General features: G+C 38.1%; 1 protein-coding gene across 1 annotated transcript; it reads right to left on the bottom strand.

Annotated features, from left to right (window-relative positions):
- Nucleotides 1–1,193: 1,193 nt before the first annotated feature.
- On the bottom strand, nt 1,194–18,131 carry TMA16 (translation machinery associated 16 homolog). Its single transcript, XM_084263830.1, is given in 8 exon segments — nt 1,194–1,297; nt 1,299–1,433; nt 3,096–3,138; nt 7,468–7,616; nt 8,703–8,787; nt 9,537–9,574; nt 16,768–16,880; nt 18,106–18,131. Coding segments are annotated over 8 exon segments (630 nt in total). The 5' UTR covers nt 18,109–18,131; the 3' UTR covers nt 1,194–1,233.
- Between the last annotated feature and the right edge of the window lie 1,177 nt (nt 18,132–19,308).

Genomic DNA, 19,308 nt, shown 5'->3' with positions numbered 1-19,308 from the left:
CATAACTATTCACATTGCAAAGCCTCGTTGTTTAACACACACAACTGTACTGGGCATCAAGTACTAAAAAGATCATCCACAAGGAACAGTTATTACCACATAGTTAACAGGCATCTGAACTGTGACTGCTACTACGTGTACAGACAGTGTATCTGAGATGTGACTTCTGTGCCCAGACAATCTAATCTGCACTAACAGAGATGTCCTACTTGATTCCTGCTGTGAAATTATCCTGGGCTTTGTTGCCCTTGCTTTTTTTCCCCTCATGTTTTCAAATTTCATTTTACAGTATTGAAAGTGACATTCTGCTAAGAACCTTCCTGAAAGGCACATTTAAAAGCATCTCAAGAGTTGCTCCATAAAGCAAGCCTGCTTTTTAAAAGTCCTAAGCAATTTAATTTTGAAATGGACAGTGTTTTCAACAGAGGGGTCAAAAAGAACAGAAGACATTATTTGCAAGCAGACTGTGGGGACTTGAATTGACTTATGATCCGAATTCTTCAATACAAATTGGTGAGGACAGTATCATTTTTCTCTTGACAAAACACAAAATACTCCATATTTTATTGAAGTTGTTGCAGCTCTCTATGTTCCTGACACAGACTCACAGACAAGACAAGGTGCAAGAGAAGGGTAATTCACGATTAAACTGATGCTCCATGTATTTCATTTTCTGCATATTCATTCCCATCAAATGGGAGAACATTTCTTACACCCAAGGTGAGTGTTCTGTGCCATGCAACACAGGATTTTGTTATGAGGCCCATCACTGCTCTACACAAAACTGTGTATACCTAGAGACATCCCAACCACCACCACAATAGGTGAATAAAAGTTGCCACTAGCTGAGCCACTGTTTAGCAGTGCACCTGCTACTGATACACTAAAAGACATACATTCTTGCCATTCCAAGGAAAAGGTAAGGATTTCCCAGGTGTCTGGGATTTCTAACAGGTGTCTGAATCCTGACTGCTCTATGACGAGCGAAGAGGTATTCAACTAGTCAGGATTTCAAGATATAAACTCCAATTGCCATGTCAATTCAGGAGCCTGCATCCTAAATAGAAGGTACAGTATAAGAAGTAAGGATACAATTAAAATTTTAATTATTTTATCCAATAATACACAGCTTTACTCAATAATACAGTTTACTCTTTACCATAGGCTCATAAAAAAAAGCAACCAGCAAAGTGTGCAAATATAATAAGAATTTATTCTTGTTTCCAGACATAATTAAAATAGGTTTCTTAAAATTCCCTTCAGCTGTTTCAGCTCCAGAATCAGCTGGTGCTCACTCAGCCACCTCTTCTGCATTATTCAGTTCTTCTTTAGCTTCCGTATCTGCCAACTCGGGATGACTGCAAGCAGCATCGCTAGCTGAGAGCTTTTTCATTTTGATGTTTGGCAGTTTCCTCAGATCACCATCCCATTCTCTTAAAGAAGGCAAAAAAAGAAAAAAAAAAAAAAAGGAATGAAACCCAATTACCAATAGTGAGAAAGAATGGCAGAGTTAATTCACCTTTCCTCAGAAGACGCTAGCTCAAATGAGGCTGCTTTTCTAAATTACACCATCAGCCCCACTGCAGTATAAGAAAATGTCAAGGTTTTCACTTGATCTTGTACATGACAGCAACTGTAATTTCTCTGTGAAGAATTAAGTACTTTCAGAACAAAAATATTTATGATTCACTTTATCACACTTTCGCACATGCCTGTATACTCAGGTACTTTAGGCCACCTGTTTTTAGGTCTGACACACTGAACTCCCAGTCTTGTCAGCAATGGAAAAGCAGTTTGGAAGAGTTTCTTTATCTAGATGCTCTATTTGCAAACCTAATACCACTTTATATAAAGTCTTTCATTAGGTTTTATGTTAACTTGTGTCACTGGCTTCCAGGGAACACAAAACATCACTGAACATTAATACACAGAAGGATATTATTTCAAAAGGCCACATGAAGGAGAGAAGATTCATTTAAATATCACAAGCCAAACCCATACTCAATCAATAGAATGCTTTCTTGATTACAGTAAACACACTTCATGGTTAATTTTCCCTAAGGGCAAAGGCAGTATTTGCCAATTATAAGACAGACATGTTTTTGCTCTAGCAAGGTAATAAAACAACACTTCTGTCAGCTGTCCCAGCACAAGAAGTCAATTGTGTATTTATAAACACACCAGCCAGATGCCTGTCTCCTCTTTGAGATTTCTGGCTTTATTCCAACCACCTGTAAGTATGGCTTCTGGCTACACACCACCCCTAGGAGTTAGTGGTACATCATTCCTTGCAACAGAAGCATTTCTAAGTCTCATTTATTTTTTTTCCTTTAAAGTATCTCATTTGATAATGCAGCTAGCAAGCATGTTCCTTCAATCCATTACCAAGGCATATTGTCTTGCTGGCCCACAAGCTAGCAGCAAGTCTCACAACTCCCAGGTCTTTCAACTGGATGCCAGTCATCAATTTGCTTAAAATTTTCAACTAGCACAGACACACCTCGAGTTAGATCTTAGGACTAAGAACTCAGTGCTGGTTTAGTCACTTAATGCTAAGCTCCGACTATAAATCATAGAATCACAGAATGGTCTGGGTTGGAAGGGACCCCAAGGATCATAGAGCTCCAACCCCCCTGCCACAGGCAGGGACACCAACCTCCAGGCCTGGATCTACACAAGGCTGCCCAGGTCCCCATCCAACCATTTACCAATAATACATCTACATGTTGATCCTTCAGTAAATGCCAATCTTTTTTCTGTAAATCACTGAACAGCAGAGGTGAGAATTTCAACTGGAGAGAAAATATTCTCTCAGAATATTGAAAAATGATACTTAAGTTACAGGAATTGAATTCCAACTGTTGAAGCTTTCTAACGTTTCTAATGATTGACTGTCACCAGCGCTTAGATTGTAACACCTAAGAAATGCCAAAACAGCAACCTCACATCTAGAGTCTGCTTTTTCAAATGACAAATTCTTTTGACAGGTTTGCTTAATTTTTGTAAGAAATAAACCCCATAAAACATGTCAAATTCAGAAATGCTATTTTGCATAAACAGATTAGTGATGATATAATAATATATAAAGTTCTTACCTGAAAAATTTAAGATGCTTTCTGTTCATGATGTCTGGGATTTCTAATGGGAATGAAATTAAATTCAAGTAAGTCTCATTTCAAAGAAAGAAATGTGAGCTGAAGGGCTGAACATATTTCAAAGATTAAAAGACCAAGAAAACGAGAATGAGGATTCATATTAGAAGGTTTCTAGAGCATCATATAAATATGAAGACCTCTCTCTCCTAAAGAAAAGGAACTGAACTAGTACCTATTCAGTTAGAAGAATTCAAGTGTACCACTTACTGAAAATCCAATCCTGACAAATAATAAAGAGGATGCTTCACTTTCTCTAAACTGATACATTGCAAAATAGCAAAATTTTAAACACTTAAAAGTTTCTTTTAAAAAAATGTCCTGTGAAGAAACAAGGAAAGTATTTTTTTTAAAAAAGCATAATTAACATTCTCAACAAAGATCAAAATTTGGTTTTAACATGCCCTGACTCATGCATGTGAGTGAGCTCTTCAGAGCTTACTATAGATATATACAGCAAATAAAAGGTAAAATAAGGAAGTTTAGTTTCAAAGCTGACCTATCTTCACTCTAAAGGAGTACTAAGTGGTCCATGAGTACTGTGAAATGTTTTTGGAAAAAAAATTCCAATGTAACTATACTTTCCACTGTTAAATACCTGTTCTATAAAGCACTCAATACTGGGAAGGCAGCATTCTGTGTTTGCCAAAATGCCTGTTAAATACTGCAGTAAATGCAACATAATATTTATATGGACCAACTCTTTCCTATCAAGTTGATGTTCCTCTTGGCTGAACAGAAAAAAAATCAATAGTTTTAATCACTGAAAGTTTTCAATCTTCCCCACTAACAGAAATAAGTGACATATACTCACAACAAAAAATTATTACCTTTGGTAGTAAAAAGGAAGAGAAACATCTACAGAGACCTATGGGACAGACTTTGTTCCCCCCTGTCATGGAGAAACCAAAACGTCCCTACTAGATGGGCAGTTTACAAACTCATGCACAATTTTACCTAGCTTTTACTCATTTAGGTAGGACTTTTCTCCAAAGACAATATTCTAACAGTTTTATCTAGCCTGTCAACCAGGGCTTACCAAAGCAGGCATTCTGCAAGGGGGTAGATTCTTTGACAAAAGTTTGGTGCTGAATTGATCTTTACTGCTTTGGCAGTGGCAAAATTTTTAACTTATACTTACTTACATGTTTGTGTGCAATATGTTATACAGTACAAACCAGAGAGTTACCAGATTAGGAACAGAACTAAAAACTCTGGTCTCATGTGAGCAGACATAAACAGCAATTGATTTTTTCAATTATGGTGGAAAGCAGCAGTAGTGCTGTACTTTCAGTTTAATAACACTTGTCTCACTTCTTAGCAAGCACCAGTGTTGTGGTTTTTGCTCCCACTTGTGAACCTCTTCATTTGTTTAATTTGTTTTTCTGAACTAAAGATGGAAAAAACAGAAGGTGGAGAAACATGGCACAGGAGCTGGTGGAAAACAAGTGAAAACAGCATTTTATAGAGCAGATATTTCAAAGATGAAGTATTCAGCAACCTGTGTGTTTATAATGAAACAGCAGTGAAAATTTAAATTCATGTTTCTGATCCTTTCAGATAGTTGTATTTTCTTATCTTTCTTTTGAGGAAGAACAAGCAGCATGTTAGCTCTCAAATTCTGTCATGAAGATGTTGGTGCTTAACACCATTACATAAAAAGGAAAAAGACAAAGTGTTTGAGCTCAACTTATGACACAGAACATGTGTAAAAAACTGTCAAGTCAGCATCTTTCCAACTGTTTGGGTGGAGGCACACTGAACCATGTTACCTCAAAGCTCCTACAGGCACCAGAGGTAAAAAGCTTCTGTCGGCTGCAGGCCTAACCCCTCTCTGTGCAGGATAGAGCCTAAGGAGGGAGGGCTTCTAAACAATAACTAGAGAAAAAAGGGATGAAGGAGCCAATCTTGGTGTCAGAGTGCCCTTCTACAGCTGTCTCCCACAGCAGCACTGTTTTTTAACCAAGTGCTCCGTGACAGGCTGCTGATAAGCTTTATTTCCTTCCAGAAGTGTGCTGTTCAAAACCCCATTATTGTTCTTTACAGCAGTAACCACTTACCTCTCCCAAAGCAAAAGTTTGTACAAGAGGTTTACCTAAATCTCACAAGGACTGAAATGTCACTGCTTTGTCAGTGCTCTACACAGAATATAGGCTGCTTATATATCACACCCATTAGAACTGTCATACAGAGAAACACCTAAGTCAGGTCAAAGGATAATATGGCAGCCTGAAGTTAAGAAATGAGAAAGATGTTAGAAACTATAGATGCTCTTTACACAAAAAGCCATTCAGTTACACAATACTGACTGTCACAGCAAACAGCAGCTGACAAACAGTACAGTAGTAACATTAACATGTAAATGATACGTTTTTCATCTGAATTAAATCAACTTCCTTATAACCTCAAGTGTCAAGTATTAACTAATAAAGCTGGTGTGTTTAGCTTTAAAGGCTGTTTTTCCCCAAGATTAACATTATACTTCTTGGGGAACACACAAGAGAAGCAAACGATCAAATCTGAGAAGCAAATGATCAAAAATATATGATGCTCAGCTGAAATAATTATGTTGCTTTTCAACAGAAAGTGTGGTAATTCTGAGCTCCAAGGGCATATCCTGTAAAGGATTCCCCTTCAATCCCTTTCCTATAAACATATCAAACCAGATTAAAAACAAAACGCACACACAAGTGACAACATCAGGAAGAAAACTGTGGTAAATTTATTGTAGAAATATTTAAGGAACAAGGAAGTGACAAAATGCTGCCAACAAAACTCAACCACGGCACAGACAGACTGAATGTTCCCTGCATAGGTACTGTTTGCTTTTGTTTAAAAAAAACAGAAGACTAAAATTTATTATGCTTCTGGGGATCTACCACTTTTGCAAACAGCCAGAAAAGAAAAATCAACTTTTTATTTACATGTATATAATACATACATGGCTTCACATTATAGAAGACTTTCCTAACTGGAAACAATTCGTATTATGTAGTGTCTTTATAGCAAATGCACATGCATAGAAACTGAGTTCAAGAATAGGGAGAAAAAACCCAACAAATACTAAGTCAGTTATAAAAGCTCCACTCTCTGCAGTTTCCAGGGATAATAATGAGCTAGAGTATAAAAGCATCATTTCCAGCTGATTTCCATTTATCCCCAATCTCTAATTACAGTATTTAGCAGCAACTATTTTCTCTGAATGAATACTGTCCTAGGCAGAGAGCAAAACCTGAAGCAGCTGTGATAACAAATAATGAATGATTTGAGAGTATATTTAATATGTGAAGTTGCACCATGCTCTCTGAATGCTTTACTTACTAATACTATAATAACCTCAAATTTTGCTTACAATATTTCTGGATTCTTCTTTATTTTTATGTTGTGCTTGTGCATTTGACATCTTTCTATCTAGTCCTATTTGTTTTTTCTGTCAGCTTTCCACAAAGCAGTAAGAAGAACTAAAATTTAAAAGCAAACCCAAGAAGATTTTCTACAACTGAGCTATCTGATGACATTCACAGTATCTATTTTTTATCCTTTTCCCCTCTTCTACGAAATTAAAGATTGTGCATTAAAGTCATACAGATATTCCTGAATTCCTCTGCCACTGCTGGTTGTGGAAGTACTAAGTAACACTGGCAAAATTTTAAAGCCATTCGTTTTGTTTATTGGTAAAATGTAAATTGGGGAAAGGGGAATATGATGCACAACCAAAACTCTGTTGTGCACTACAGCCAAATTCATCACTCAACTCCAACATACTTATCTGCTAAAGCAAAATACATAAATTTCACTATTTTGTAGTTCATGCTCCTCAGAACAACTCTTTGCTTTTTGAACTTTCAATATCCCTTTGTCTTTCTCCCTTATTTCACCAGATTACTGCTGCTTCCCTTCAGCCTAGTTCCACCTATCAAATTTTCAGTCTTTTATTTCTCACGTAGCTTGCACCTGTGTACTGTCTAAAAACAACAAAAAACCCCAAACTAACAAAACACCTTTCAAAAAATAATACATTTTTTTTTCTTCTTAAAGATGACTATGTACCTTATGAATATATTTTCAGCTCTAACACTTATGTTGTGGTTTTTAACATGACAGCTCCTCAGAAGATTTCAGCAGATAATCTGCTGGCATAGATGGCTGTGAGAAAGCTAACCAGAATATCCAGCATTATGATTTTACTGAAACTTGTGATACCCAGCAGATAATGAATGCCATTAAAGAGAAAAATAAATGCCTAGAAATTTCACTTAGATTCTAGCCTGGGAGGCAGCAGGAGGTGTGACCACAGGACTGTGCTTTTACATACCTATTCCATAGCCTTCATAGAGCTGTCTTTCACGTTCTATGGTCTGCTTGATGACGGTTTCCCGTGAGCCATGCTGTCTTCCTTGTCTCCCTTTAATACTGTTTTGTAACTCGATCTGCTCCAACTCAGCATCGAATCTACACATATAACTGAAAGAAACAGAATTTATTTATGCCAGATGCAGTCATGAGAAACTTTTTGCAAAGCAGACTTTAATAATCAAAGAAGTCATTTCACTAATTCTATTTATTTTCTCATAAAACAAATCCAGAGATATCTCTTAGTTTTGAACTATTTAATTTTCAAAGTTGAAGCCTCATTTAGAACTTCATTTGAATCACCTGCAGCTTTTAGAAAAAATGTATTTTTTTATTTGCTTCTTTTTAAAAAAAAAAAGTTTTAATAAAACAAAACTCCCACATTCTTACAATTCATCTGCTCTGGAAGACCAGTGTTAAATCTAAGTATTCCTCTTAACTTTTAATTACTGAATTTCACCACCTCATCATTTTTAAAGTAAAATTCTTCTCTGGTTCTACATAATCTTGTAAATATCTAACCCAAATGCAAAAAGTAAGCTTTTATTGCCTTTGCAGTTCACTAGCATTGCTGAGCAATTTACGGGTTTCATCAACACTGTAGGAAACATGTCAGAGCTTCTGAAAGGAAACTGAAATCATACACTTGTGTAAGAACACCTATCTATTTTGGTATTTAGCTAGCAGGTGAAAAATGGTGATGAGCCACAGGCACATAAATTCAGCCACATAGAAATAACTGAATTTCTTCTTATCAGACTTTGGTCTTTCCTGCCCTAACAAACTGAGCCACATGGGTACTGTTCAATCTTATCAGCAAAAAAATGTAAAGAATAAAGTAGGATGTAGAATGAAATTTGTGCATTTAAGTATCACTGAACAACTCAACTAATTAATTCATGCAATTGCTATTGTCCAAATCATTCAGTCCCTCCATACTCTACAAAAGCAGCTGTCCTTAAACAATTAAAAAACTCCAAACAATACAGGACTGACTTCAGTAATTCTAGTGTGAATAAATGCTTCTTTCAGTATATAATTAACCTTGGTTGCAAGAAAATCAACTGCTTGCTATTATTAATAGAATTATATTAAAAATCCTCCTCCGAGTCATCATCCCTTTGCAGATCTTAAATAAGAACATTATTTTAAAAGACAAATCAAGCTGTTTAACCCTATTTTTAACACCAGTCTTACGTTTCAATTAGTTCGCCAGCTTCCTTCTTTGTGTACTCGATTTTATTGGGGTCAAGGTGACTTTGAAACCATTGCAATTTTTCTCCTACAAGAATAAGCTTAATGTTAATGACCATATAATCACTGCAGCACCAACACAGATTAAAGTTCTTCAAAGTTTCTGGAATAACTCCCCATTTTTCAAGATTTTGAACTGCATCACAGATTTACTGAACCTGTGTGTAACAAGTATGAATGTACCTGTAACAGCAGCATTCTCACATCATTACAGATGTAGTTTATATCTTCCTTATGGAAAAGAGACCATATGCTTTGTTTCACTGGAAATTAGTGTTTAATATATCTCTTGTTTAAGATGGAAAGTTAGGAATACTTCAGGGTGAAAAAACACAACTGAGAAATCATAACTTTTAAACAGATTAAATAGGAAAAGGGCACTGTCAATCAAAAGAAAGAGAAAAAAGTTCAGGTTGCATGTCAAGGTTTTAAATTTAAATTGCTACCATAATGTGTCTGTTAACATATACACTTCACCCTCTTTTACAAGAAATTAAAGAAAAGCATGGGGACAATTCCAGTAAAGACAAGTACAGACGTACAAAACAGATGTTTAACCTACTATTGCCTTGTTCTACATGTACGTTCACCAAAGTCTAGCTTTAACATCAATCCTGCATAGACTATTTGAGTGAACATCAGGTATTGTAGCATTTGAACAATGTCCATTTTAAGAGCAGAGTCAGATTATTCTGAAACAAACTAACTGGAATTTCTACAAAGTTGGTAAAACTTAACAGGTAACTACTGTATTCAGTAACAGAAGTTTCTGCTCACCAATGATACTCAAACGCAAAGCTTTGTCAGTCTTCAACCTAGCAGAGAAAAAACAGGTAAGTTAGCCAGCAATGAGTACTCTACAAATAATTATCTGCATTTTCTTTCTCCTAAAGTATGTATTTTTTTTTGGTCACAGTGAAGGTCAAGGTAAAAATTGAACCAGAAATATTTGCCAAGTTCAGAATGATGTGAAACTTAATCTGCTTCATCTAACACATTTGCTCTTTGTAAAACTACTGTCTGAAATCTGTCCATTTTACCTATTAAGTTAAACAGCTTCTGGGAGAAATTAGAATGCAGCAATTTTCTTAGAGCACAGTGAAAGGAATTTCACGGAAGACTTATATTGAAAGAATTTCATTAAGTATTCCTCATATTCTGCTGGTATGTTTCAATGAGTTTGCAGATCAAGAACAGAAGATTTCACTGCACTGCATCCTTGCAAATCAAGAATACTATGTGAAAAATACTATTCTAGTATCTAATGACTTGTCATAATTAAAGTTTGTGCTTAGTAAACAGTAAAAGTTAATGTGGTAAGAAATAAAAATTAACAGCTTTGATTTTTTTTTTCATATTCATAAAAAAAGATATATTTATAAAAATTCTCAAAGTATTTTCAACTCCACCTCAATCTCTGTTGGGATACGTGAAGCCTTCTGTACTCTACGGGATACAATTCAGTTTGGGGTTAATTCCCATCCTTATAAGCAGTTTTCAAACACAAGTTTTCTAAAAGGTAATGTGATGTCTCATGCATATATGTCCTGAAACTCTCAGATTCAGTCTGAGCAATCAATGTTGCTGAATGTTCCTTCATTTCCAGAAAGGAAAACAATACACTGTTGGAATAAGTATAAAATGTGTCACTGGAAAAGTATCTTAGCCATGCATAATCAATGGATCTCTGATAAAATTGATCTATTTTCTTATTACTTAGTAAGGAAATTTACACAGGATATAGAAAATCATAAAGAGTATCATTGACCAAGTACAAATAATGCCAAGATTCAAAACATTTCAAAGCTAACGTGCTGCTTTATTTAATCCCTTGTACTCTATAGCATTTAATGAACACGTTAAGAGTTAGTGAAGTACTGCAGAGCACAGATGTCACTTGTCACAAAAACCTGGATCAAAAGAGAAAGCCCTACTTTTCAGAGACATACTTGTCTTGGCCACATAATAAAGATCAGCTTTTTCAAGAAGTATTTCATCTTCTGAAGACCATCTATAAGCCACATAAAAGCAAATTCACAGCATGTGTGTGCCGCTAAGAATGCCACTAACTCATTCAAGAGAAACCTTTTCACTTCTATAGATACTCAGCATCTGGGATAAGCATTTTTAATGCAGAAGTCTACAGAGGTCAAGTATGGGGTTTGAGTTTTATCATACCTGCCAAAAATTCCCCCTGAGCTGGCTGATTAATTAAAAGATTCTAGTGTCAAACCAAAAATTACTCTCATTCCTGTGGGTTAAAGGACAGACCCAAATGAAACTATATAAAAAAGAAAGGAAAAAAGAGAATTAGATTAGAAGTCAGCTTTAAAAACTCAGTTGTAGAAGATGCCTTCAATGAAAACTGTGGTAGGTGGCCTAGAGGGCTTACAGCAGGGAGTTCTGAACAGCAACAGCAATCAAGGCCACATATTCCTCACAGTGAACTCCACACCAGCAGTCCCTGCTGTGAACCTCGCATGGCAACACCGCCTGCTGAGCACATCTACAGAGCACTGCCAGGGAGAAAACTATGATGTCATCTAGGAAAGCTGCCTGATTAGAATCATAAATCGTGTCCTGTATCTATGCTTTAAAACACTAAAAACTACCATGTGCACCTGCAAGGGTCGCTAGATCCTTTATTTATCAAGGCAATGAAGTATATAACTAAGATTTTCTTCTGGAAGAAAAACCTTCAGCTGCTAGGTAGACACAACTTATTTCAGCATGAGAAATAAGGAATGAGAGGATTGTACTTTCATAAAAACCTCACCTCAATGATTGCTAGAAGGCAACAGTACCAGCAGGGAGGCTAGCCAAATAAGATAAGTCAAGAAAGTTCTCCTCAACCCCTTCCACACAATGAGTAACACCTTTTGCTCAAGGGAAGGAGAGGATGAGGACAGGGATACAATGCTATGGCAGGCTGTTGCTTCCTAATGATTGTCTCCTACACCGACCTCCCAAACATCATCTGCTTAGGCACTGATTATTGATCAGGATGATTAGTGGTTTACTTGATGTTTACTAGGTACTTAAAAGGTTAAAGCCATTATGCTCCATCAGTGCCTCTCTATCTTAAACTCTAAATGCTATCAATTTGCCAAATTAGTTGACAGATGCAGCATTTTTCCCCCCATAATAACCAGACACAGAAATGTAATCTATGGCTTTAAGAAATAAGATGGGCTATTTCTTAAGAAAAATAAAAATTGACAGGACAATTGTTTCTTGTTCCAGGTTACTAAAAACCTTCTATCCACTTATCAGTTTTTGTTAGCTTTTGCACCAGTTAGTGGTGGGACTTGCTTAAACCTTTTAGGGTACTTCTGTACAAAAGTCTCTCTATAAGAAAGAAAAATATGTAATTTTTTTTCAATTCAATTTTTATTTCTGTAAGTAAGGCAAATTATTTTAAAAACTACCATTTTTTCAGTTCCACATAAAGAATCTGGAAGAGAACATCTCAAAGCATCACTGCTGCAAACAGCACAATGGTTTATGGGAGATTAAGAGGTTAGATAACAAAAACTGGGGACATACAAAGAGCTCCAGAAGGGGCTATTTTAAAGGTACTGCTTAGTCCTAACAATTTGCTTCATGCTAGATCAAGAAATACAATAAAAACTCCTCAGCACTCATATCTCAAAGCACAACTGCTGTATTTGTGATGAAAATACATAAACTCCTAAAAAATTTATCATATGACAACAGAAAGGGTTTATTTTGCATCAGGAGGGAAAAAGACAGAAACAAAACCCTGACAGTGCTAGAAGGATTTTAGCTAACCAGACAGAGATCTTGGCAGTTGCAAACAAAACATGACTGGTACATCACTACTACAAGAAGTTCCAGGAATATCTTATTATGGTCTGGTTTCCTAAAATGTAGAAGAATAGTTTTCTACTGGCACCAGTGAACCAACGACTGCTGTCTCAGAGCAAACAAGTTGTGTACAGGAATAAGGATTCACATGGAGATTAATAGACAAAAAAAAATGTAGGAATACACTGGAATTTGTTGTCACTCATTAGACCTTGAGAAGAACTAGGAGGAGGGATGCAGGCAAGAAAAAAGTGCTATTCAAGTGAATATGATGACCTAAGACCACAGTCAATTTTCTAAAACCAACTGTTCCATCTCCCCTTATTATGGTCAAGATTGGTCTTTTGTAGTGCAGCCAGTTTCTGGACAATAAGCTTATTACTACTGTCATATTACATTGCAAATACTTGCATTGAAGAGAAACTGGACAATGGAGGCTGTAAAAGACTTCTGCAACTGAGAGCAGAATTTCTCCCTCATTTTTCCCAGTGCTGCACTGAGCACTGAAATGCCTTTTGGGTAATGTCTTCCCTTTTTCATTATCTTCTTTTGGCAAAGGATACTTGAATACACATCTCCTAACAAAATGCAATTTCCCTTGCTATTTAACATAAACAGGAATGTTCACAGGAGTTTTTTCTCTTTATCATATAGAAAAGGTAAAAAGAAAATAAAAGCCTAAACTTTATCTAGTCCAGAATCCTCTTTCCAGCCAAGCACCAAGGAAAAACAAAAACAGAAGAAACAAACCACACAAAAGCAAATATTTACTGACAGGTCTGCAAAAGATATTCCTAACTTTCCAGTAACATTATTAAGTAAATTAATTTTAGAACATCACAGCAGGATAGATCTTGAAAGTGCAGATCTGTGAACAACACTAGTTAATTGTTTAATATCCAGAACCATAAGATATAGAAATGTTATTTACAGATAGATCACTTTGCTACACTATACACTTCATACAGTCAAGACTGACTTGCTGCTTTTGGTGTAACAGTTTCCCTATGCAAAATGGCCTAAAGGTCTCACACTTGGAAAAGCAAGGGAACTTGGAAAAGGCAGAAATTAAGAAACAATGCCTAAAAAAATGGATAGCAATCTATAGCCTCTCATCTTAAATTGAGTTTCCCTCCATGGAGCACCTCTGCTCTGTGAAGCCTAAGAATGGTAACAATCAACATCCTAAAGAGAGCCTAAGGGAGAAGATAGCTATCTACATCACCTAATCTTAAACTGTGTTTCTCTCTATTAAGCACTTTTGCTCTTTGAAGGCATTAGGCTCCACTGATACCCACAAGAATTCAAGATAAACTAGGTGCTCTTTCACTGGGCTGCTTGAAGCTCACCTTTTATTATTATTTAATCATTTTTCATAAAATGGCACTTTTTTCCCAGGTAACCTCTGACACATACCAAAAGGTGGTTTCCTTGTTTCACTGGGAAGGATTCTGCTGCCATGGCTAGCTCCTTTTGCTACATTTTCAGAGGAAATGAACCCAAAGGCTAACCACACTGCTCTAGAACAGGTAAAAAACTCGTTTATGAACAATTTGTTATGTAAAATTCCATTTTCTAAAGCAAGTAACTTTATATAGGTTGAAGTAACATGGTGACTTACATCTGTTAGCATTTAAACTAAACTTAAATCCTCACAGAAAGCTTTCAGAGGATTAACCTTTCATCATACCCAGGGGAAACTACTGGAGACCACCTGAAGAGCAGGAAGTATTTAGCTGTCTTTAACAGCCAGTGGCAATGGGTATGAGCAGACAGAAGGAAGACTCTGTGGCAGTTGTTCCACATGTACTGCCAATCAAGATTAGGTGTTACTTGCAAGACATAGGAAATAAACTGCTTAAACATATACCCTCAATTCATCCTTGCAGAAGGAACCTGGTTCTCCAGCACTGAGAAATTAACTACTGCTCAATCCCACAAATATGTTGTTTTAGTATTACAATTATTTGTGTGATTTAAACAGAAAATGAAAAATTAATGTGATTGTACTGAGAGCTGCATTCCATGATGTATTAACTGGAGCATCTACAGTAAAACTACTATCTGCACTTTTGGCATTGTCATGTGCTGAGCTACAAAACAATCTACTCTGTCAGGGACAGACAGAAACCTGAGTAATAAAGACTAGGCACTGGAAGCAGCTTTCAGATGAGCAAGTCAGTAAATCAACAGATTTTGTGGCAACTACTGAAAGACAGGAAACTTCCAATACAGAGTTTAATTTTTTGTCTGTCACTGGTAGACCTACAACTTTTTTTTTAACCAAACTTAAGTGTTAAAATCACCTAGATTATCGTACAATTGCCTGCTCTATCTGTCTAGAGAATCAGTTAGAAAGTCAGTAACATTCCCAGTTCACTAAACCTTGTGTACTTAAAACCACTAAGTGGCACTTATCTCCTAAGACAACTTTGGTGCTGTATTTTGCTTTGTAGACCACCTGGCAATGTTAATGGTGGCTTTGGTAGCCCAAGACACCTTAGACACTATTCTGAACATCCTTAAAGCTGTAAATTTTTCAGCTCTTCAGCAGAAAATGCACCTGTGTTAAAATTAAGCAACATACTTGCAGATCAGCATGACAATTATGTGCCCAATCTAGCTCCCTCCATAACAAAGCCTAGTCAGTACAAAGCCAGCATTTTCTTATTCCTTTTCATGGAAAGGATGACCTAATTACTGCAGTATTAACACACTGAGCAGAGAAATAAATAATGCATTTGGTACTCTTACCTACAACAAAACAGATTTCTTGGTGCAATCTCTAACATATACCTTAAAACCTTCCCTGTGAAGAGAAGTAATTAAAGAGCAAGGTAAATGGGAGAACACTATTCCAATAGGAGTTCTTTCCTCTGACTTCTCGCTGTTGGAAGAGGAACCAGAAGTAGCCCTCTAATGAGAAATGTCAGCACAGGTGTCTGTGTAATTCTACTCACAGAGATAATCACTAAAAGCTTTGATCGAGTGTGCCATGTCATAATGAATAATCAGTACATCAATCCTTCATGCAGTAAGTTTTCTTGTGCATGTTTTTCTTTCTGGCAAAGTCACAGATGTAAGCACTAAGGCTCAAGTATGATTCAGTTACCTTTTGTGATTAAGTGCTCTGAGTAGCAGTTATGAAGCAAGATAAGAGAGTTAAGGTATGAAGTAGTCAATTTAACACTAGGAAAATAATCTACAATAAAAACTTACTTGCAATCAGCAGTCAAGAGAGGAGAGACAAAAAAACCCCCAGGAAAACAGCAGGGAAAACTTCTTCCTCAATGCACGCTGCTCATTAATTCTTGCAGCAGCTCTGCTCAAATCTACATGACACAGCTGTGCTAGTAAAAGGCCCCTTTCTAGTTCGAGCAGCCTTACAACTTTGCTGTAGATAAGGTTGTTCATTTGTCCCTAACCATGAAATTGCACTGTCTCTGAAGAACATTTCAACCATACCTTCAGACATATGAATATCTGGGCTCAGCTCACAGAGTCCATCCATATACTAGTATACTATGACCAAAAAAATTATTTGCTTTAATAACTTTCTGAACAAACAATCACAGCATATCAACTACAGCTGAGAGAGGAACTAAAGGCCACACTTCTCCAGCTACCTTTTCTCTCTGTGGAAGGGGGGAGTAAAACTTAAAAGCAAATAACCAAACTTGCCATGGAACAGCAGGAAATCACCAAAGAGGAGTTAACTGTGTGGTTTTATTCAGAAGTTTCTCTTCTACAGAAAGATTTCTGTCTTGTCTTTTCTATAAAGTCAGCATTTCAGCACAAGAAGCTAGACCCTAAACAGGATTTGTATTAAAACCTGGAGTAAAGTGAAGCAAGGTGACTAAGTGTCACGTGAAACCATCAGCATCACGCCATTCAGACTATGAAAAGCAAAACGCTGCAGATAAGAAGACCTAACTTAGGAAGACAATGCCAAAAATAAGTAGCAGAACTGTGTGCTGTGCATAACCTGATTTCACTAATGTAAATCTGTCAGTTCACATGGCCCCAGCAATACTTATGTATAGATATGTTTTTCTTTTATCATAAGGTAGTATCAGCTTTAAAGTCCCCTTCCACCACCACCACCATCGTCTGTCCAAACAAAAAGTATCTACTATGATGCTATTCTCTGGACTGTACAGATTTTGCAGAGTCAACTTACTTTTCTTTCTTCTCCTGTTTGTGTGCTTCCCTTGCAAGCTGTGCAGCTTTTCTGCTGTAAGGATGGATAACTTTTTTCTCTTGCTTCCCTCCTTGGGTTTTTCGTAACTTTGGCTGAAAAGAAATTAAAAATACTCAAGTATTATTATAAAGACTACTAAAGTTAAGTACAACACTAAAGGTCTGAGAGAAACACACACTGCGACAAAAAATTAGTATCTCAGAAAGCCCTTAGCTTACAGTAGCAGCTTACCAGTTACACCAGTTACATGCTACTCTCCTCAGTATCTAACAAAATGACTGGAACACGGTACATGCTGTAACGATACTGGAGCACCAAAAACAACATGAAGAAATTGTGACAAAGAAACCTCAAAACATGTATTTTGTAGAGCCCTGCAGCTAGGTAGCTAAGATTACCTCTCTGTACCTTTGCAGTAAATATGCCCACTCAAGCTTCTATCTGATTGCTACATCTGGGCCTCTGACAAAGGCAGTACCTAATTTTCAGAACCTAACAAAAAGGATGTTTTCTGCCCTCCCAGCAGCCCTTGAGAATGTCACACACCAGGGAGCAGCTGGGGGCTTTTCTCCCCCAGCCCTTCAAGCAGCACTGAGGGAATACTACTCATGAATTTAAAAAATAATACTGGAACGCTAGTTTAAGTTATGTTACGTTTTCGTGAGAAGGTGTGTCAACAAAACTGGGTTTATGAACTAATATGCAACTTCGATTTTTAAAGGGTTTAACTGCGTGCAAAGCAAGAACCTGAAAGCAAGGAGCCTAGATGGGATGGAGAAAACGGCACTCGGTAAACGCAGACTTTAACACACCGCATTATCTGTGCTTTGGACGGCGAAAAAAACAAGCGGTGAAATAAAAGACGAATTATTCTCAGCCCCTGAAGAAATGCTAAGGGGCTCCCTGCGCTGGTTTCACGCTGCGAAGGCGCCGGTGGGTACGGGCACAAACCCGGGCCTGCCGCCGCCCGCCCGCCCGCCCTGCCAGAACGGCCGCAGTCGACGGAGGAAACGCGCCCGTGCTACGGGCAGGGTCCCTCGGGGCTCCCCACATCCCCCCGGGGACGCTGAGCGGCGGGGAGGGAGCAGCTTATAAACGCCGGGTCGATTTACCGCCGGTAACTGCCCACGCGGCCGCCTGCCGCGTTTCGGGGAACCGGCCGCAGGGGAAGGCCGGCGGGAAGGGAACGGCATAGAGCACCGCGTGAAGACTCCCTCCCCACCACCGCCGCCGCCGCCGCCTCCTCCTGAAGCAGAGGCAGCCGCAGCCGCGTCCCCTTCCCCAACACCCCCATCACCCCGAACCCGCCGCACGCACCATGACGAGCGACCCTCCTTCCGCCGCCGCGGTGCACCAGCCAGAGCGGTCCGGGCGGCTGGCGCGGGAAGCGCGACAGGCGTTCCGCGGCAGTGCCAGCTGCTACCAGCCTCTTCCCTCACTGACAGCCCCGACGTTACCTGTTGCGATCGCGCTGGGTTTTTTTTTCCCCTCAAAACACAGAGCAAAGGTGCGAGTTGGCCCGGGCTGCAGAGCTGCTCCCGTGCCGTCCTCAAGCAGGGTTGTGGTATGAAGTCACCATCCAGACTGTGAGCTGATAGGAAATCATTTGTGACTGCTCAGCTCCAAGCATCACAAACTAACTAGAGACACCGTCCTTAAGCCTTACTACACCCTGCTTTCCATGCCCCAATAAGTCTTTTCTGTCAAGTGTTTTAATTCATTCCTATAACATTAAATGAGAAGCCCTGGTGATCAGTACTCCTTTGGTTTGGACCAGGTGACTTCTCGTCAAGCTTTATAAAGGACTTTGTGCCCCCAACACTTCCCAATTCTTCTTCACATAGACTGACAGATGGTCCCTTCCTGTAAACCTTACCTCTCTGGGATACTGCAGAGGTACAAGATGAAGGCTTTATTGAACGCAAGACATGCAGAGACAGGCATCATCCCTAGGAGGTGCCCTCACTGAGAAGGCCCTGATGCCCTGGAGCAGTCTGCACTTGTTCCAGCCCTGCTTCTGTAGGTACCCTCCTCACATCTTATCAACAATAAAAATGATTTACCAAACTGAAGGTTCATATCGAGATAGAATGCTTTCTTTTTCTGTGGTGGCCTACCAAACCTTTAGCTGTGGTGTGAAAGAACTGCTTCAAAATTGTAACTTAAAATTCACTGGCACCTGCATGTGTCATTATTTTCACATAGTAATGCTTAATACTGAGGTATTATGTAGTAATTTCTTTATTCCACATTCCCTGTGAAGATCAGTGAATGTAGATGTGCAGAAAAAAAGTCCATTTTACAATATAGTAGTGCCTTAAGATTCTGGTGCTTCTTAGTAAGATAGGATTTTTCGTAGACCTAATTCATAGTTTCCCTAGCAGCTCAATGGCGCTTGTCAAAGACTCTCAGTGGGCCAAGGTCACTGCTGTTACGTTTAAATATTATCAGTGAATTTTTCAGTGTTATGATGATTTACTTTTGATAGTATCACAGGTCAGGGAACATATTTTAAAGCTC

This window comes from Gallinula chloropus (genome assembly GCF_964237585.1).
Source record: "Gallinula chloropus genome assembly, chromosome: 4".
Taxonomy (NCBI): Eukaryota; Metazoa; Chordata; class Aves; order Gruiformes; family Rallidae; genus Gallinula; species Gallinula chloropus.
Note: the sequence above shows the minus strand (reverse complement) of the source record. Positions and strands in the feature narration are given on the sequence as shown.